The 21,350-nt window shown below is 44.0% G+C and overlaps 1 protein-coding gene across 1 annotated transcript in view; it reads left to right on the top strand.

Moving 5' to 3' along the window:
- The window catches only part of LOC144509810 (cyclic nucleotide-binding domain-containing protein 2-like), a 32,504-nt gene that overhangs the window by 2,087 nt on the left and 9,067 nt on the right, over positions 1 to 21,350 (top strand). Inside the window, exons 3-7 of the mRNA XM_078238682.1 lie at positions 6,798 to 6,909; positions 7,736 to 7,810; positions 14,212 to 14,300; positions 15,844 to 16,006; positions 19,365 to 19,448. Of these exons, the coding sequence (XP_078094808.1) occupies positions 6,798 to 6,909; positions 7,736 to 7,810; positions 14,212 to 14,300; positions 15,844 to 16,006; positions 19,365 to 19,448 (523 nt within the window). The remainder of the gene's footprint in view (positions 1 to 6,797; positions 6,910 to 7,735; positions 7,811 to 14,211; positions 14,301 to 15,843; positions 16,007 to 19,364; positions 19,449 to 21,350) is intronic.

The following is a 21,350-nucleotide window of genomic DNA, read 5'->3' as shown; positions in this document are numbered from 1 at the left end:
CCCTGTCCTCTAGCCTAAAACGGAGGCTCGGTGGAAAACAGCCCTTAAGTGGCCAATAATTAGTCACTAAAGAGCCTCAATTGGGGCAAGGGCAGGCTTACCGTTTGAGATCTTGCCTACCTCAGTATAAAATCGATACATGGTGAGGGGGACAGGAACCCAGAATTCATCCAGTTTACCCTCCCCATCTAAAATCCCACCAGTGGGGGAGTGTGAAATTCTGACATAAAAGTAAAGTAAAGTTTATTTATTTGTCACAAGTAAGGCTTACATTAACACTGCAATGAAGTTACTGTGAAATGACGTAGGTTCTTCCCACAATAAGCAAGGGAAATCCAAGCTGGTAACTTACTCCCTAAGGAGTCTAACAACACCAAGTTAAAGTCCAACACGTTTATTTGGTAGCAAATGCCACTAGCTTTCGGAGCGCTCCAAAGGAGCCCAAGGACCCCATCAAGCTGATCACTTGATGGAGTCCTTGGGCTCTGCTGGCCGAGCTAAATGGGAAGAGACCACCAGAAACCTGAGCTTCACCCGTTCCAGCCAGAAATGCTACATGCTCCTACACCACCTTGGAGCAGCCCAGCAACAACTAACACCAAGCTGACCATCTGTAAATGCCAACAAAGTAGCGACCCATCTCTTCCAGAAGGGAAAGGCGCCATGGAGAAAGAAGTGAAAAAAACAAATAAAGACTGAGTGCAGAGTCTTTTGAAGGCGTTACAACTTCAAATCCTGTCCTGAACCCTTCACTGCAGTGGAGATGGACATTTTGCTACAACAAATCAAGCCCAGCACTGCTGCCGGCTAGGACAACATTCTTCCCGAGTTATTCAAACACCTTGGCCCACATGCCCGCTGCTGATTGGCTCAATTCCTCACAGTGATTGTCTGCAAAGGAAAACTGCCTGACACATGGCAAAGTCATCAGCCTCCCAAAACCAGGCAAAGACCTAAACGTATCTTCAATCTACCGATCAATATCTTTGCTCTCTGTGTGCTGCAAGGTCTTGGGCTGTCTCATCCTCCAACAGATCGAGCCAGAGGTGGAGAAAACTTTGAAAGCTGAACAAGCTGAACATACGCATGTGACCAGGTCCTTGCCCTAACCAGCTTGATTGAAAATTACTTCAAACCTTAAACCAGACGCTGCCTTTCTCAATCGCACTGCAGCATACGATATGGTCTGGCACAGTGGTCTCCTTATCAAAATCTCAAAAGTCCTCCCTCCGTGGGTTATTGATGCCATTGAACTATTACTCTGGGATGGATGGTTCAGGGTGTACAGGGGTGATGAGACAAGCACCTGGAGGAAACAGTCCAACTGTCTTCTCCGGGGATCTGTTCTAGTGCCAACCCTTTACAATCAATGACCTACCTCCAACCCTGTCTCGAAGGTTTACCAATGCTGACAATATCTGCTCTGCCCCTCGGACTCTGGCATTTTCTAAACTAGTGGTAACACTAAACAATGATGCAGCAAAGCTGGCTAACTACTGCAAGACATGGCACTGTCAGCCCAGCATCAAAAGAACAGTCTCAACTTTATTCCACCTCTACAATGCCAGTGCCAAAGAGGAACTCAACATCTCCTTGAATGGCGAGAGGCTGAATCACAATGATCAATTGCTGCCTCTTTAAGGAAAGAAATCTGCCATCCTTACCCAGTTTGGTCTACATTTGTCTCCAGATCCACAGCAATGTGGTTGACTCTTAACTACCTTCTGAAATGGCCTAGCAAGCCAGTCAGTTCAAGGGAAATTAGACAGTTAGATGCCAGCATTTTATAACTGATTGAAAGCACTTTTTAAAAAATATAAATTTAGTTTGAAGTTCAGAATATGACATTCCGATCGGTACTGGCGCGGGTTCAATTCCCAGACTGGCTGAGGTTATTCATGAAGCCCTGCCTTCTCAACCTGGCCACTCACCTGAGGTGTGGTGATCCTCAGGTTAAATCACCGCCAGTCAGCTCTCTCCGTCAAAGTGCGGAGAGCAGTCTATGGTCATCTGGGACTATGGTGACTTTAGCTCGTGAGCCTCTTAAATGTTCTCATCCTTCCTTATAGCATAAAAATACAGGGACTTCCTATTCCCCAATGTAATATAATATACATTACAACTGATGGAAATTTGACAGTGTTACTTAAGAGTGAGGTCAGCAATCTGACTCCTCCGTGCATTCAAACAAAAATAGTGAGACTCCTCACATCATTGAAGCTTTACACTGGCTGTAGTGTAACTCCAGCAAGTGCAAAGCAGAGTTTTACAAGTGGCTATTTGTTGTAGTTCCTTGGCATTTCTTAAATTTACTTTTAATTCCTTCTAGTGTTATGTATTGTGTCTGCTCTCACACTTTGAACATTAAAAGTAAGCTACCCAAGGGGTGGAGCTCTGTGTAAGCGTCCAAGCATGCCTTTACATGCCCTTTTGTTGTTGAACTCACTGTGATTTGCCGAAAAGTGTGGTCAGCAGTATTACTCAGGTGTGCAAGCTGTTTTGTGGGGTATTCAGTTTCCGATATGAGACCAAATATCTATGATATACAACCTAAATCACAAGCACAATTCAAAGGGTTAGCAGGTTTGTTGTCTAATCTTTGAAAATTGGTTGATACAAAGTACTGGTTAAATTGAAAAGACTTAAAAAGGCATATGAAATCCATGACTTTATAATTTGAGGCTTAGAATACAAAAGGAAGGTTTTTGCCTGTTAAGCCTTTATGAAACACGATTAGATTCAATCTGGAATATGGTGAACAATGCCGAGCACCACACTTTAGGAAGGATGTCAAGATTAGAGACTGTGTAGAGGAGATGTACTGGAACGGTCCCAGGGTTGATGGACACCAGTTATGTGGAGAGAAATAGTAACTGGTATTCTCCTTAGAGAAGAGAGAAAGTTAAGACTCGTCAGGTACTGAAGCAGTTCATGTCCAAATGCAGCAGGACCCGGACAATATCCAGAATTGGGCTGACAAACCAGAAATTGAACTAGTCCAGCTGTATAGATACTGTTGCTACAAGAGCAGGTCAGAGGCTGGAAATTCTGTGGACAGTAACTCACCTCCTGATTTCCCAAAGCCTGTCCACCATCTACAAAGCACAAGTCAGGATTGGAAAGAAATACTGACCATTTGCCTGCATGAGTGCAGCTCCAGCAACACTCAAAAAGCTCAACACCACCCAGGATAAAGCAGCCCACTTGATTGGCACCCCATCCATCACTTCCAACATCCACTCTCTCTAACACAGACACACAGTAACAGCAGTGTGTACCATCTACAAAATGCATTGTAGGAACTCAGCAAGGCTCCTTTGACAGCCCATTCCAATCTTGCAACCTCTAACACCTCATAGGACAAGGGCAGCAGATGCATGGGAACATCATGCAAGTTCCCCTCCAAGCCATAAACAATCCTGACTAGGAACTACATCATCATTCTTTCATTATACTGGGTCAAAATATTGGAACTCCCTAACAGCACGATGGGTGTATCTACCCTCAGGGACTGCAGCAGTTCAAGTAGGCAGCTCACTACAACCTTCTCGAGGGCAATTAGGGATGGACAATAAAAATACTGGCTTAGCCAGCCACGCTCACATCCCGTAATATGATTTTAAAAATGATCAATGATTGCTTGCTATGTAGCCATTCATTTCCAAAGTACTAATGTATGCTGGCACCATTAATATTACAAGCCTCGCAGAAATATCCTGGTCAGGCTGTAAATACTCTACATGAACTGCTGACCAGATAATGTGCAAATATCCAAGCTGCTGAACAAGGCAAAAATGTACTTCAAATATTATTTTAACACTTCAGTAATCAGAAGGTTCAGGGAACTTCCTATTTCTGTATATTGACCCATCGGGAGAATTTTGAAATGATACTGTCAGCTGAAATGGTACGACTTTTAATGGGTTGGGACGCCATTGCAATCTACACTGGGCTTTGTCTCTTTAACACTTTAATAGCATTCTGCTTCTGGCTTTCCCAACCAATTAGAGAGCACAGGCAGGATGTCAGACCAAATTTGTCAAAAGAAGGATTTCTAGTCTCTCCAACCTGGAGACAGTACAGTGAGAATCATAGAATCCCTACAGTGCTGAAGGAGGCCATTCTGTCCATTGAGTCTGCACTGACTCTCTGAGAGAGTATCTTAAAGAGGCCCTCTCCCCCGCCCTATTCCAGTAACCCCACACATTCACCATGGCCAATCCACCCAATGCACATCTTTGGACAGTAGGTGGAAACCGGAGCACCCGGAGGAAACCCACGCAGTCGCGGGGAGAATGTGCAAATTCCACACAGACAGTCACCCAAGGGCGGAATTGAACCCGGGTCCCTGGCACTGTGAGGCAGCAGTGCTAATCGCTGTGCCACTGGGCCCAGGACCTCGGGAGGCCAGGGAAGTAATTAGCATGACACTTCCTGGTGCCAAGCCCTAAACTCTGCCTTTCCCAGTATTCTCTTGCACATTCTCCTCAGGATCAAACACCTTGCAGTTCCACTCTGTGGTGCTTTGCGGTGATTGTCCCTTTGAGGGCAACACGGCAGAAGAGGGTCGCCTGGCTTGGGAACCTATTGAGATGAGAATGGGTACTCAACCCAGGGGATGGAGTCCTCTCTTGGGCAGAAGACATTTCGGGGATTGGGGCAGCCATGTGGCTGCCCGAGGGCAGCTCTATGGGCTGTTGGTCTCTGTACAGTTTATCTTATTAATAAATATCTCTTGTGTTTCTAATGGTGTGTAAAAGTGCTTCATTACACACTCATTCCCCTCTGTCCATCTGGACAGTCAATATTCACCCTAATCCTTTTGCTATCTTAAACTCATGCCTCACAGTTGCTCCTCACAAAAGTTTGGGGGACAGGTGGGGGGGAGGTGAGGGTAGCCCTTCAGTGATGGCCAGTGCAAATGCTTACCCACCTAGTCCACTGGGAAGGAGGTCTTGTTACAGGAGGCTGAAGATGTCAGCAACAATCTGTCTTGAGAGCTTGAAACTCTTGAGGCACTGGTGCTCAAACGTGTCAAGAGAACTGACCCTCTGCCTTTAGATCATGTGATGGGAGTGGTGGTCTCACTTCCTTGGAAATGAATCTCTGTGTCCCTCTTCACCCTTCTGTGGAGCCACATGTGACTTGGAAACCGTTAGTTGGTGCTCCTGATTTTGGTGCTGCTACTGGTGCTATTGGTGTTCCTTTTGTTCCTTATCAGAGGCATAAGATGGAGGTGCATAAATTGCCCCCACGCGTCAGTGAAGGCTGGTATCAGGGAAGTGCAGCTCAACACAAGTGAAGTGAAAGAAAGATGAACTGACCAAGAGATTGGAAATCACCTGTTAAGCAGCGAAGGCATACGCTCAGAAGTGGTGTGAACAGCAATCTCTCACCTAGGAATGACAGGAGCTGTATCGTTCCAATGATTAAAAATTAGCGGCTTCCCAACCTGTCAGTTTTATGAAGAGGCTCACTGCTGTGGACATGCCTGGTTGATCCTGGCGAGTTGTTGACAAGCTCAGGAATAGGTGCACAGGGGCTGTTAAACCCAGAAAGGTTGGTTAGGACAGCAGCTAATGACCTAATTACTAATTATTACAATTACTTAGCCCACAGTTCTACTGGTAAGCTGGGAATCCCGTCTCACCTGCAAAGCTGGGAGGGTGCGTGATAATCCTGACCCTATGAGCGGGATTTTACAGCCGTGCTCGAGCGAAACTGGAAATTCCCGTCCGAGGTGAATGGACATTTCTGTTGTTGACCCCTCGCCTGCTCCGATTCCATGGTGGGCAAAGTGGTAGCTTTCTGACGAATGTCACTTTTAGGGATTTAGTTCTCCGCACGCAACCAAACCCAGCTTCCCTAGACAGTTAACATTCTGCCCATTGTGTTTGTTTCGTATGTACAGTGGCACGATAATAAATATCTAGTTTGTCTCTTTTGTGGGGACCATGAATTTAGATTCAATTTGAATTGGTTTGTGGAGTAAGCAAGGAGATGGATTAAGGACTTGCCCCATCTACTTTGCTCATCGGCTTTCTAATTCTGGGAATGGGAAAAAAATGAACATTGATATTAAAGTAATACTGTGGCACAGTGGTTAGCACTGCTGCCTCACAGTGCCAGAGATCTGGGTTTGATTCCCGGCTTAGGTCACTGTCTATGTGGTGTTTGCACGTTCTCCCCGTGTCTGCATGGGTTTCCTCCGGGTGCTCCGGTTTCCTCCCACAGTCTGAAAGACGTGCTGGTTAGTTGCATTGACCCGAACAGGCGCTGGAGTGTGGCGACTAGGGGAATTTCACGGTAACTTCATTGCAGTGTTAATGCAAGCCTTACTTGTGACTAATAAATAAACTTTAAAGTTATTCAGATGTTAGCAATGGATGTATTTTTTTTATTCATTCATGGGACATGGGCTTGGCAGGCCAGCATTTATTGCCCATCCTTAGTTGCCCTTGAGAAGGTGATGGTGAGCTATCTTCTTGAATCGCTGCAGTCCATGTGCTGTGGGTTGACCCACAATGCCATTAAGGAGAGAATTCCAGGATTTTGACCCAGGGACTGCAAAGGAACGGCGATATATTTCCAAGTTAGGACAGTGAGTGGCTTGGAGGGGAACTTGCAGGTGGTTGTGTTCCCATGTATCTGCTGCCCTTGTCCTACATGGAAGTGGTCGTGGGTTTGGAAGGTAATAATCATAACCTGCTGCAACAAAAAATTAAAACTAAATTCTTTTGAAAATTTCTAACACTCTGCCTTTGTTCACTCTACTGAATTATTGTTTTGTTTTTCAGGTACATTCAAAAAGCCAAGGTCTTACAATGGGTGGCATATCACCTGACAAGAGAGTTAGATTTCGGCAAGGAATTGCTGTTCAACATTCACAACTTTACAAAGAACAAAAGTGTTAGTGATACAATTTATATAACCTGCTGTTCAATATTATGTTTAAGTACAGATTATATAGATACAGACTAAGACTCTCTGGGTAGAATTTTCATACCCTCTGCTGAGTGGAACTCCCTTCTAACTGTATGCCACTGTGCCACCATGTCTGTTGTGTCTGTCCTATCAGTGGGACAGGCCATATGCAGTGATGGTGCTGGTGGTGTCTAGGACATTGTCTGTAGAGTATGATTTCATGAGTATGACTATGTCAGGCTGTTGCTTGACTATTCTGCGAGACAGCTCTCCCAATTTTGGCACTAGCCCCCAGATGTTATTAAGGAGAACTTTGCAGGGTTTGCCGTTGTCTTTACTGGTGAATGATTTGATGTGTTAATCCCTCCAGTTTGATTCCTTTTCGACTTAGTAGAGGGTGGATACAGCTGAGTGGCTTACCCTAGCAAGGGGACATTCAAGTTGATCTGGTGTCTCATGTCGGCTAGACCAGGTAAGAATGGCAGATTTCCTTCCCTAAAGTGAACCAGATGGGTTTTTACAACAGTTGACAATGGTTTTGTGGTCACCTTTAATTCTAAATTTATTAATTGAATTTAAATCCTACCAGTTGCTGTTGTGGGATTTGAATCTGTGTCCCCAGAGCATTTAGGCCTTCGGATTATTAGTCTGGAGACATTACCACTATGCCACCGCTACACCACCATCACAGCTACCCCTTAGTGAAGGTGCCTTATTTCATGTAGTTATGCCTTCTGTTGCAGTTTACCAATGTGCCTTAAGCTTTTTGAGTTTGAGCTGATGTACTTGTCCACCTTTCACTTTATTGCAGGAGAGAGATTCTGCAAAGCTGAAGTGCCTGCTTTCTGTTCCTCCTCATCTACGAAGCACACATGAGATTGCAATGGTAATAGCACAACGTGACACTGACAGAGATCTTATTGTTAATGAACTATAAACCTATTGTGGTTCATATTTCAAACACTATGACTGAGATGAATACAAAAGATTTGCAATTCTCAGCAAGTTCTTTAATTCTCAATTTAAACTTAATATTCAGAGGATACAAATGTTTAAGAAGTGATTAATGTTTAATGATTGAGCAATGTGATGAGGCTACATGCTTTACTTAAAAAAATAACTCCAAGTACGGCAGAGCACTATATAACGCATTTAATCCAGTACGCTTAGGTGCTTTCTGGATTTTGCCCAGTACCGATTCGAAAGATGCATTGCTTCAGCGTATCGGAAAGCATCATTATTTTGGGATTGAAGTGTAGATTGAAATTCTGTTGGGGAGCTCTGTTTTGATTGTACATTTACTGCACTCTACTCGTTTAGTCTGGACAATCGCATGACCACATTATGGATATTGTGGTGTGGGTATTGTGGCTTCACTCGAGCTTGTTTTGGACACAGACACTCAAAAGAGAAAGAAATCTAGGCTGACACTTCAATGCAGAGAGGGAACACTACATTATTGGAGGTGTGATCTTTCAGATGGGGCATTGAGCTGAGGTCCCGACTGCTCCCTCATATATATATAAGAGATTCCCTGGCACTGTTTTGAAGAAGGATGATGGAGTTATCTCCCATTGTCTTGGCCAATTTCTTAATCAATGCCACACATACTGGTCATTTTCACCTTGCTGATGTGGGAACATGCCCTGTGCAAATTGGCTGCCGTGTTCCCTACATTGAATTTACTTAAAAAGTACTTGTAAAGCTCTTTGGAATATCCTGAGGTCATAAAGGCATAAAAAAAAGTCTTTCTTGTGTTCGAATTGCTCCAGCAAAGAGGGTGAACAGATGGTGAACCCAGTGATCTGTGCTTAATTTTTATGGTTCAATGGGTCAGCTGATGTTGGGGAGGTGATGCAACTCTTTTTCTGCAGTTTCACTTACTGGATTATAATGGAGCTTTCTGTTCGAAATTAATCATACATCAAATTCAGAGGCTGCTTTTAGGACAGCATGGTGGTACAGTGGTTAGCATTGCTGTCTCACACCACCAGGGACCCGGGTCCCATTCTGACCTTGGGTGACTGTCCATGTGGAGTTTGCACGTTCTCCCCCCCGATGTCTGCGTGGGTTTCCTTTGGGTGCTCCGGTTTCCTCCCACGGTCCAAAGATGTGCAGGTTAGGTTGATTGGTCATGCTAAATTGCCCCTTAGTGTCGCAAAATGTGTAGGTTAGATGAATTAACCATGAGAAATGTGTGAGGTTATGGGGATAGGGCAGGGGAGAGGGCCTGGGTGAGATACTCTGTCAGAGAGTTGTTAAAGATGTGATTGGCTGAATAACCTCTTTTATCTACACAGCAGGGATTCTATGATTCTGTGATTGTGATTAATCCAAAAGTCACAATGGAAGGCCATTTACAGTTACCAAAGTTATGGAGTAATTTGCTTGAACTATTGAGGCCGAAATTTTAGTTTCTATTGTTGTCAGTTCCCAGTGCTAAAATTCTCAGGGAAATCCAATCGATTTGGCACCACAACCTGGGATTTGAAATGTAGAATATGTAAATAAAAATATTTCCAGTGAGTTTGTATGCCACTGCTATGATATTGATTCCCCACCTCCAGCTCGACCTGACCACCCACTCCGACCAGATCAGACTTGACCCTCACCCTCATGACCTGACGCCCCAACCCCACCAGACCTGACCCCCACAGCCACTCCCACCACCGCCGACCCAACTCAACCCCTAAATGGACCCGCACCACCCGTTGTCTAATTTATCCACCTCTCTGATGTCCAACCACCCCCCCGATGTCTGATCTCTCAGCTATCCAACCTGCCCAGAAGTCCAACTCATTCCATCCAACACCCCACCTCGCCCTCCCGATGTCCAGTCTGCCGCTGATTGCCACTCCGATGGAGTTATGGGTCAATTAACTGTATTTGGAAAGGAGTTAGAATCACAGAATCATAGAAACCCTACAGTGCAGAAAGAGGCCATTTGGCCCATCGAGTCTGCACCGGCCACAATCCCACCCAGGCCCCAGCCCCATATCCCTACATATTTACCCGCTAATCCCTCTAACCTACGCATCTCAGGACTCTAAGGGGCAATTTTTAGCATGGTCAATCAACATAACCCGCACATCTTTGGACTGTGGGAGGAAACCGGAGCACCCGGAGAAAATCCACGCAGACATGAGGAGAATGTGCAAACTCCACACAGACAGTGACCCAAGCCGGGAATCGAACCTAGGTCCCTGGAGCTGTGAAGCAGCAGTGCTAACCACTGTGCTACCGTGCCGAGTTGCAGAAGTGAGTTTAAACCTGTAGGAAGTAATAACAAATTAGATTATAGTTGTGCTCAGTGAAGTACCTGAACCATGCAGAAAATGAATCCCATCTGTTCCCTTCAGAAATTATTACTCAGTCCATTAGTCTTAGACACAGGAAATGGAAACCTCCCATGGATTAAGCATACTGCAGATTTAAATAAGCTTTGGATATTTCTAGTATGTCGAGATGAGGAAAATCATTTTAAGGAAGAAATGTGAGTCACCGCGTTTCAGATCAACACATTTTTTATATATTTCTGACGTTACTAAAATTAAATTGATGGCATCAAGACAGCACTTTATTAAAAATTCATTCATGGGATATGGGCTTTGCAGGCTAGGCCAGCATTTGTTGCCCATCCCTAAAATCCCTTGAGAAGGTGGTGGTGAGTTACTGCCTTGAACTGCTGAGGTCCATGTGGTGTAGGTATACTCATAGTGCTGTTAGGGAGGGAGTTCCAGGATTTTGACCAGTGACAGTGAAGGAATGGTGATATATTTCAGTATGATGAGTGGCTTGGAGGAGAATTTCCATCTGTCTGCTACCCTTGTCCTTCTAGATGGTAATGGTTATGGGTTTAGAAGGTGTTGCCTCAGGAGCCTTGGTGAATTCTTGCAGTGCATCTTATAGATGGTATCCTCTGCTGCCAGTGTGTGTCGGTGGTGGAGGGAATGGATGTTTGTGGATAGGGTGCCAATCAGGTGGACTGCTTTGTCCCAGATCATGTCAAGCTTCTTGAGTGTTGTTGAAAGATGCACTTATCCAGGCAAGGGGAGAGTATTCCATCGCCCTCCTGACTTGTGGCTTGTAGATTGTGGACAAGCTTTTGGGAGTGAAGAAGTGAGGATTCCTTGCCTCTGACCTGTACTTGTAGCTACAGTATTTATATGACTAATCAAGTTAAGTTTCTGATCAACAGTAACTTCGGGATGTTGATAGGAGGAAATGTCAAGGGGCAATAGTTATATTCTCTCTTGTTGTAGATGGTCATTGCCTGACACTTTGGTGGTGTGAATGTTATTTTCCACTTGTCAACCCAAGCCTGAATATTGTCCAGGTCTTGCTGCATGTCGACATGAACTGCTTCAGTATCTGAGTAGTCGAAAAGTGTGCTGAACATTGTGCAATCATCACGAACATCTCCACTTCTGACCTTGTGATGGGAGGAAGGTCATTGATGATGCAGCTGTAGATGGTTGGGCCTAGGACACCACCCTGAAGAACTCCTGCAGCTATGGCTTGGAATTGAGATGATTGACCTCCAACAGCCACAACCATCTTCCTTTGTGGCTCCAACTAACGGAGAGTTTGCCACCTGATTCCCATTGACTCCAGTTTTCCTGGGGGTCTTTGATGTCACATTTCATCAAATGTTGCCTTGATGTCAAGGGCAGTCATTTTTACCTCACCTCTGGAGTTCAGCTCTTTTATCTATGTTTGAACCAAGGCTGTAATGAGATCAGGAACTGAGTGACCCTGGCGGAATCCAAACTGAGCGCCAGTGTGCAGGTTATTTCTAAGGAAGTGCCACTTGATAATGCTGTTGATGACACCTTCCATCACATTACTGGTGATTAAGGGGAGGCTGATGGGATGGTAATTGGCCGTGTTGAATTTATCCTTATTTTTGAGGATAGGGTTTACCTGGGCAACTTTCCATGTTGCTGCGTAGATGCCAGTGTTGTAGCTGTACAAGTTTATAAAGTTTGTTTATTTATTTATTAGTCACAAGTAGGCTTACACTGTAATGAAGTTACTGTGTAAAACCCCAGTCGCTACACTCCAGCGCCTGTTCGGGTACACTGAGAGAGAATTTAGCATGGCCAATGCACCTAACCTGCACATCTTTGGACTGTGGGAACAAACCAGAGCACCCGGAGGAAACCCACGCAGACACGGGGAGAATGTGCAAACTCCACTCAGACAGTGACCCTAGCCGGGAATTGAACCTGGGTTCCTGGCAGTGTGAAGCAGCAGTGCTAACCACCGTGCTACCATGCCGCCCACGGTGAAGAACAGCTTGGCTAGGGACGTGGCAAGTTCTGGAGCACAAGTGCTCAGTACTATTGCCAGAATATTGTCCCATAGCCTTTATAATATCCAGTGCTTTAAGCCATTTTTTTGATATCACATGGAGTGAATTAACTTGTCTGAAGACTGGTATCTGTCCTCTGGAGGAGGCCCAGATGGGTCATCCACACGGCACTTCAGGCCGATGTAGCAATTCCTTCAGCCTTATCTTTCGCACTGGTGTGCTGGGCTTCTCCATCATTGAGGATGGGGATACTTGTGGAGCCTCCTCCTTCAGTTAGTTGTTTAACTGTTCACCACCATTCACGGATGTGACAGGACCGCAGAGCTTAGATCTGATTCATAGGTTGTGGAATTGCTTAGCTCTGTCTATTGCTTGTCGCTTATGCCATTTAGCAGACAAGTAGTCCTGTGTTGTAATTTCACCAGCTTCACACCTTATTTTTATGTATGCCTGGTGCTGCTGGCATGCCTTTGTGAATCCTTCATTGAACCAAGATTAATCCCCTGGCTTGGTGGTAATGGTATAGTGGGGGATATGTTGCGCCATGAGGCTACAGATTGTTTTTGAGTACAATTCTGCTGCTGTGGGAGGAAACACACCTGGAGGAAACCCACGGAGACGTGGAGAGGATGTGCAGACTCCACACAAACAGTCACCTAACGCTGGAATTGAACTCAGGTCCCTGGTGAAAGTGGATAAAAGCAAATTACTGGTGAATTCTGGGATCTGAAACCAAAAGAGAAAATGTTGGCAAATCTCAGCAGGTCTGGCAGCATCTGTAAGGAGAGAGGTGTGTTAAAATGGCAAGCAACAGTAAGGTCAGGGTCTTGATTGTGCACAGACCGAAGGTGCTCAGCAAAACGATCACCCAGTCTACGCTTGGTCTCTCCGATAGAGGAGACCACATTGGGAGCAGCGAATACACCAAATTGAAAGCGTTGCAAGTGAAACGCTGCTTAACCGAGTGTTTTGGACTTTGGATGGTGAGCATAGAAGAGGTAAAAGGACAGGTGTTACACCTTCTGCGATTGCATGGGAAGGTGCTGTGGGTGATGGGAGAGGTTTTGGGTATAGTGGAGGAGTGGACTAGGTTATCCCAGAGGGAACGGTCTCTGCGGAATGCTGACAGAGGGAGGGAAGGGAAGATGTGTTTGGTGAAAATGGCAGAGGATTATGCTTTGCATGCGGAGGCGCATGGCAGTGCTCTTATCTAAAGATGAGAGAATGGCAATACCAGGTACACCCTCGTATGTCCCAAGATTTGGTTGCTCACATCTGAGAGGTCCTCCAGTATGAGCTGCGACCGTCTGAACTTTGGAGGAGTTGTGTGGAACTGCTGGCCTGGGACAAAGGAATGTCTGCCTGGGTGCTCTTTAAATATAGCGCCACAACTTTCAACCCCATGAGATAGTGGGGGTTGAGTTTCTGTCTGCCCACACTCCATTCAACCTCCTCCCCCCCACTGTGAGATTCACTGAGCTCCCCACTGACTTGTAATTAATGAGCTGAAAAGTGGAAGATCACGCGTGTTCACCTAGCTCACTGTCCAGCAGCAATCACGCCAACTTACCCGCCTGCCACCGGAGTTAATCTGGGGAATAAAATGTTCACCCCAAATGGGAACCTTAACACCAGATAATTAGGTTGCAAAGCTTTTGGGTCAGTACTTGGGTTGCTGGAGAACTGGTCACCCCATACTCTTCCGATTCTGCAGTAAAATCAGAAGTATATTCACAAAGATTGTACTTTCTAATTCAGAGGGTTTTACTGAAAGTCAGCTCTGGCTAAAGGTCACCCATTAACCACCTTCACTAGAGCAAAAGATAAGAAATTGAAAGGGGGAGGAAAAGAACATAGTCATATATGTATCAAGAGCATATATTATGGTGATAATGAGGTGGTACAATGTAAGTATAACATTGCTCAATGTAATCAAAATATTACTTACCTTTTTTATATCATTTGTATTGCAGATACAATTGCTTCTACGTAAGAATCAAGCATTTCAAGTCATGCCCCACATTGTGCAAATGGAGGTTTGTCAAGCTGCAGTCTATCAACAGTAAGTGATGCATTTGCAGAGACACAACAGAACTTATTTAGTAATATATCTGACAATTTCTGTGACATATTTTCTCCTTATTTCTCAATTTTTTTGTGAGAACACAGTCTAAATGTGGGTATAAGAACCAAGAATAAAGTGTGACCAGTTTGAGCTCTCCAATGAAGCCCTCAACAAACTTGAGGAGTGGAGTATTTCCTCCTAAGCAACTACTAATTTTGTCAAAAAAAAAACCTGCAGCAATGATGTGAGAATATTAGTTGTCTCCTCTGATGGCTGAGGGATTTTATCCACGAGTTCAGCCACAGTGACTAGGAGAATTCCAGCTATGTTTGGGCTAAATTAGCTAATGTCATTGAGAGTTTCAATAATGTTCTACAATTGGCTTGGGAACGTGAAAAATGGTCAGGCTGCTATTCTTGATTGCCGTCCAATGAGCTCAACTAGAAACTTGGTACAGATAGGATCAGTCTTCGCTGTGTTTTCCCCCAGTGTTGAATAAATTGCCAATATTCACTCTTACAGTTCTCATGAATATTGATCATTTGAGTGAGGCACCAGATAATGGTGATTTGTGGAGTGATTTCAAATATATAATCTAATCAGCTTTCAGATTGTAGTCATAAACTGTCCTTAATGTTCCATTATACAACATCTTTGCCATATTTTATATATGATACATATCATATTATTATCATGAAAGATTGAGTAATAAAACTGGTATAAACACACAAGGTCTTATAGTTTGGCTGGGATGATATAATACTACAAGAAGTAAAAATTCCAAGGACAGGGCACATCATCTGTGGTTAACTAAAAAAGTTAAAGACAGTATCTAACTTAAAGAGAAAACATATACTTGTGCAAAGACGAGTGGCAGGACAGAAGATTGGAAAGAATATAAAGAACACGAAAGAATCACAAAAAGGCTAATAAAGTGGGAAAAGCTTGAGTACCAAAGAAAGCTAGCCAATAATACAAAGACGGATAGTAAGAGTTTCTATAGATACTTAAATAATAAAAACGTTAACAAAGTGAGCATAGATCCTATCGAAAATGCATTTGGGGAACTGTTAATGGAAATTAGGGCAATAGCAGATTAAATAAATAGGAATTTTCCATTAGTCTTCACTATAGACAACACAAATAACATCATAGAAATAGCTGTAAATCAGGAAATGGAAGGGAGGGAGGAACTCAGGAAAATTATAATCACCAGGAAAGCGATTTGGGGAAGGTTCCATTAGATTGGAAGATTCAGAAAGGGAGGGAGACAGAAAGCAGGGAACTATAGGCCAATTAGCCTAACATCTGTCATAGGGACAATGTTGGATGCTATTATTAAAAAAGCAATAACAGAGCACCTGGAAAAATTCATTAAGTCATGAGACTGGCCAAATTGTAGGTTTATTTTAGTGCTTATAGTCACAGAAAGATGTTATGCTTTTCCTTATTGATTCTGATCTATCATTGGTGAGGCAGAGAGGGCTGAGATTCAAACATATAATTGAAGTATTCAACACAAGCTTTCTATTCTCTTCAGATATGAAGCCAAAACAATGGTAGTGCGAAAAGGTCACCGACCGGAAGCATGTTATTTTGTACTCACTGGTGAACTAGTAGCTACATCAACTGACAGCTGTTCAGAAAATAGAAATCATCTCACTGAAGTTCTGAATGAAATTCAGGAAGGTGATTTGTTTGGGGTAAGATTCTTTGCACTGAATACCTATCTACGTCTTGTGAAAAATGTGTCTGCTCACGCTTTCTGTCTGCACTGCTTACCTTCTGTTGCTATGTTTTTCTCATACTTCTTGTGTCAATTCTTTCCCACGATAATTTTCTAAGTCCACATTTATGATGGATTTTACCTGTGTAAGCTCACTAATTCATTGCACTATGTGGTCACTAGGCTCTGCCAAGTTAGTGTGAATGCTTTCTGAAGCGATTTTCACACAACTGTTCTTCAGTAATTGGAATTGGGATGTCCAGAATAAGGATCAAACAAATTGTAAAAGTCAAAAAATTACAAATTTCCCAGTAAGTCGATGAATTTACATTTATTTAGTGTAGTTTAGTGTTTCGTTAAAGGTTGCTGTATAAACCTGTGCATGGTAGCACAGTGGTTAGCATTGCTGCTTCACAGCACTAGGGACCCGGGTTCAATTCCAGCCTCAGGTCACTGTCTCTGTGGAGTTTGCACATTCTCCCCCTGTCTGCGTGGGTTTCCTCTGGGTGCTCCAGTTTCCTCCCATACTCCAAAGATGTGCAGGTTAGGTTGATTGGCCATGCTAAATTGCCCCTTAGTGTCAGGGGGATTAGTAGCTTAAATACATGGTGTTATGGAAACAGGGCCTGGGTGTGACTATTGTTGGTGCAGGCTCAATGGGCTGAATGGCCTCCTTCTGCATTGTAAGGATTCTATGAAACCTATGTTTTTTAACCTCGACTAGCGAATAAAGACAGAAAGTCGATTATAGATACTTACACACAATTTCCTTTATTTTGAAGCTACCTAAGACAATAGTCAGTCCTTGCAATGCTTAAACCAAATACTCACTATCTGTTACTTTACTTAACTTAAGGTTGATTTCCAGTTGCATATGAAACCTGACCAGGATTTTGCCACATGGATATCAGCCTTTCTCTTCCTACAGATGTTGTCGCTGCTGTGTGAACTTTGGTGCTGGGTTTTTCATGAATGAACATAAACTTTATGTGCTAGCATTTTTATACCCTAAAAGATCCTTGGCAACCGGCCAATGAATTGATCAGAAACCCGATTGCATCATTAGTTTAGACCAATCAAATACAGCCAGCGCCGAGACTCAGGACCATGGTTTTAGGCCTGACTGCATATAGCCTACATTCCAATGCCCCTACGAGAAAACACTGGCTCCAAAGGTCTGTAGACAACTTCTTCTGCTGGGGACATCTAACACCTTGGGCGGGATTTTCCTGCTGCACTCGCCACAAGATGGGAAAATCACACCCGAGGTCAATGGATCTTTGCATGGTCTGCCCCCGCCCGTGACGATTCCCGTGGTGTGCGGAATGGGAAAATTCCATCCCTTGTGTCCTTTGATAAGTTTCAGGCCAGCTTGGTCACAGGAAATCCCAGCATACTTAAAAACAACTTTGGCCAAAAATCAGGTGTGCTTGATTGAAGATCTTTCAGCATATTAAAAGTTAAATCACTGCAGACTATTTGGCCGCAAGGTCTTAGTTGAGGACCACAATCTGTCCAGTGTTTAGATTTGGGATTTTTGCTCTAAACGTGGATTTGCTAACTAAGCCTGTGCAAATTGCCAAGGTACAATAAAATGTGTTTGTTAGTTGTACTGCTAGAATTTTGTTCTTTAACCTCTAACACTCAGGGGCTTTGCTTCAAATAATTCTGTAAAACTGTAATCTTTATAGAGATAAAATTTATAATGAGTATAAAATTACAATGGGAAAACTGAAAATAGGCAGTGGACTGTGGAATGAGAATTTATAAAGGAAACATTAAAGAAAGGACAAATCCATAAAGTTACAATGGGCCCTGAATTACTTTGCATTGTTTGGTTCAATTATTTTCTGAGCTCGATCCCACTTCATGTGAAGTCTAAACTTGGGTGGAATGTAATACTTATGGCAGTGGCTGGAGGGCTAATGACACAGCCACAGCATCTTCATCCCTGACCTTATTTTGTGCCACTAAGGCATTTACCTGGTCGCAGTCAGAATCCTTGACATCCACAGGAGGAATCCCTCCCTCCCCCCCTCCGCCCCCCCGCCCTCCACCAGTGCTTGAAACTTAATTGGGAGCAACAGTCACTGTTGGTAGGCACAGGTAGAGGATTGATGATGGAGCCCCGGGGTAAGGCTAATTGGGTGGGTTCTCGGGGCCTCCCTATCTGCCCCCAGCGAGGTCGGGGAATGGGCAAGTATTTAGGGGCAGGGGGGGTTCTTTACATGTGGGCTGCCTATGCCATGTCTGTTAGGCATGGGCTGCCCAAGTAAAAGGGAAACTTCCTTCAGGCCATAGGACACCCGTCAGGATTTAGGTTAAATATCAGTACCCGTGGGATGAATCATAGGATCATAGAAATCCTACAGGGCAGAAGGACACCATTCGGCCCATCGAGTCTGCACCGACAACAATCCCACCTCACAATCCTATCCCCACACATTTATCCTGCTAATCCCTCTAATTTACATATCCCGGGACACTAAAGGACAATTTAGCATGGCCAATCAACCTAACTCGCACATCTTTGGACTGTGGGAGGAAACCGGTGCACCCAGAGGAAACCCACGCAGATGCGGGGAGAATGTGCAAACACCACACAGACAGTGACCCAAGTCGGGAATCAAATCTGGGTCCCTGGAGCTGTGAGGCAGCAATGCTAACCACTGTGCCACCATGCTGCCCTTAAGATGAGACCCTTAAGTGGTCTTTAAGTGGAAAGGCTAATCTTGAGCCTTCCCATCCTAGGCTTAATTGAGGTGAGTTGGGAAGGCAATAGGTATCCACCCTGCACCTTCTTGCTGGATTGAACATGCCACCCTGCCTCCCAGCTCATCCCCAGGGAAGAATAAAATTCCACCCTTTATCTTGAATCTCCACATGTGCTGCCATGGAAAAATCAGCTACAGGTCCAATATCCTTTATCTCAAACCCTCGGGGCGGTTGCATTTCAGATTTCGGACCACATCAGTTTTCCAATACTACTTAGAGGCCTAGGCCTACTTGCATTACAGTGACCCAGGTCTGGGTTGGTTATAGTCTAAGGTAAATAAATTGGCTAGAACAGAAAGATGTATCACTGAATGATAAACTTTGGGTGCAGTCGGCGATGTCTGTATCGGCTCGGGTCATGTCCACTTGGGTCAGAGACTTCCCACGCTAAAGGTCAATGAGTTCCAAGAAGTGAGGCCTATAAGTGTGTTCATTTTTCAGATTTATGAATGAAGGATACTCGATCTGTTGTGTTTTTTTTTGTTGAGAACAAGAACAAATTAAAACTTATCAATACCATAGCTGGAGGTTTAGGCCTTTTCTAAATTTTTATTTTTCAGGATGCTGCACTTTTAACCAACACAAAACGGCCGACTACAGTTTTATGCAAGACCAATGCTGAGCTCTTACTGATAAACAAAGAGGTGTGCAATAATATTGGCAAGCTGTAGTTTCCAAGAACTGGCAATGATGCAAAAACATTAGATTAATTGTCAGACTTCCTCTGTTTGCAATCTTATTGAAGTATTGCTGTGTTCCTAACTAAAAATATGCTCCATACCTGAAGCTGACCATAAGAATATGTTCTTGCAACCAATTAGACCAAAGATATGTTCTTGTTTCCTGGAGACTTCTAACAACAAACGTAAATAATTACTGACTAAAAGTAACACATCCATCAGTCTTTGAAGCAATCTGTGTGTTATCCACAGCGTCTATTTATATCAGGTATAATGACTGTTGAATTTTTCTGTGCCAACTACAAATTATTTCTCAATTAAATGTGCACCAATGATCTTGCGAATATTAATCCTTCAGTTTGAATGCCAGGAAGAACAATAAATAGCAAACGTCAGAGGGTGCAGGATTACAAGAAAAATATTTTCCCATTCTAAATGGATGTGTAGCTACATAAAGGATCCAATTTCTTTGGGCTTCATCTGTTTCATGGCCGTGAATTTGCTAGAAATTCAATGGAAATTCTGTCTACATGTTTAACTGGGATTTAGGGCATACTTTTGACAAAGTTGAGGTGACAGCAGAGGAGAAATCTTACCAAAAAATGGCAGAATGTTGTTTCTGGCAACAAAACCAGCATGTTTCTCTCCAGATCTTACAACGCTCTGCCAAAAGTAATCACAAAAGTTTCACGCAGTTACATGGGGTGGTGGGGCCTAAACACACTACCAAAACGAGACTGTATCGCGAGCAGGGCAAATCTTTAAAGGGCAGTCCAAGCATAACCAGTATAAACCTCACCCTCAGCCACCACGCAAGTTTCAGGGGTTCCCCTCCCCACCCCCAATCAAAGTCAGCACCCCCACTCCCCACCCTCCACCCTCCCTGATCATCGACCCCTTTCCCACCTCCCCCATCACGGTCTGAGCTGGTATCACACTCCCACCCACCCCCCTCAACGGCTATCGCTGGCATCCCCAGCTCCTCTGTCCGCTCCCAGACACTACCATATCTAAATTAATATCTCTCCCTCTCCCCCATTCCCCTATGAGGCTCCCACTGGGGCCCATGCCTTGGCATGGGTTGGGCACTGCCAGGTTGGCATGGGCAGGTGCCAATCTAGCTGTGCCAACCTGTGCCAAGGAGCAGTGCCAGGGCATTGCCTGGCCATGTCCCTCTTCCCTACGGGCTATACTTATCTTTATGCCTCTGGGGAGACCACCATGACAGGTTCACGTCTATGTGAATGTGTTGTAAGCTGTGCCGACCTGACGTCACGTTGGTGTGGTGTCAGTGTCCGGCGGGGGGCCCATATTTCGGGCAAGGGGGCAGATTAATAACATTTCAATATATTCAAATGGTAATGGGCATGAACCTGATGACGTTGCTGGCAAGAAATTGAGTGCTCGCTGGTGAGAACTTCCGGATCTTGAGGATAGCAAATGCAGGCAGAATGTCTCCCCCAATAGCTTGTACTCCAGATTGACAAAATCATTAGAAACGTGACAAACTTGGTTCTCACAGCAAGATATGTAACTCACTAGTTCAGAATCATATGATCACAAGACCATCCTGTAACACGGAACAATCTTCTTATACTTGCTTACTCTGGATTTTAAATTCCAAAGGTGTGGCAGATATTAATTTCCAATCTGATGGGAGTGATATTTGGATTTGGTTGAATGATCAGGGTTACTAATGGCTTACTATAGTTCAATTCCCATTTTAAATTTGTGAGTTTCTCTAAATGCAGCATACTTGAATCTTTTATCAAATCACATTAACACTCCACAATATAGAATTGCAAATAACAGCCGAAAGTCAACAATCAAAGAAAAATATACAATGACCAAACAGACCGCTTTACA

This window comes from Mustelus asterias, chromosome 1 (genome assembly GCF_964213995.1).
Source record: "Mustelus asterias chromosome 1, sMusAst1.hap1.1, whole genome shotgun sequence".
Lineage (NCBI taxonomy): Eukaryota > Metazoa > Chordata > Chondrichthyes > Carcharhiniformes > Triakidae > Mustelus > Mustelus asterias.
This window is presented reverse-complemented; position numbering and strand designations above follow the sequence as displayed.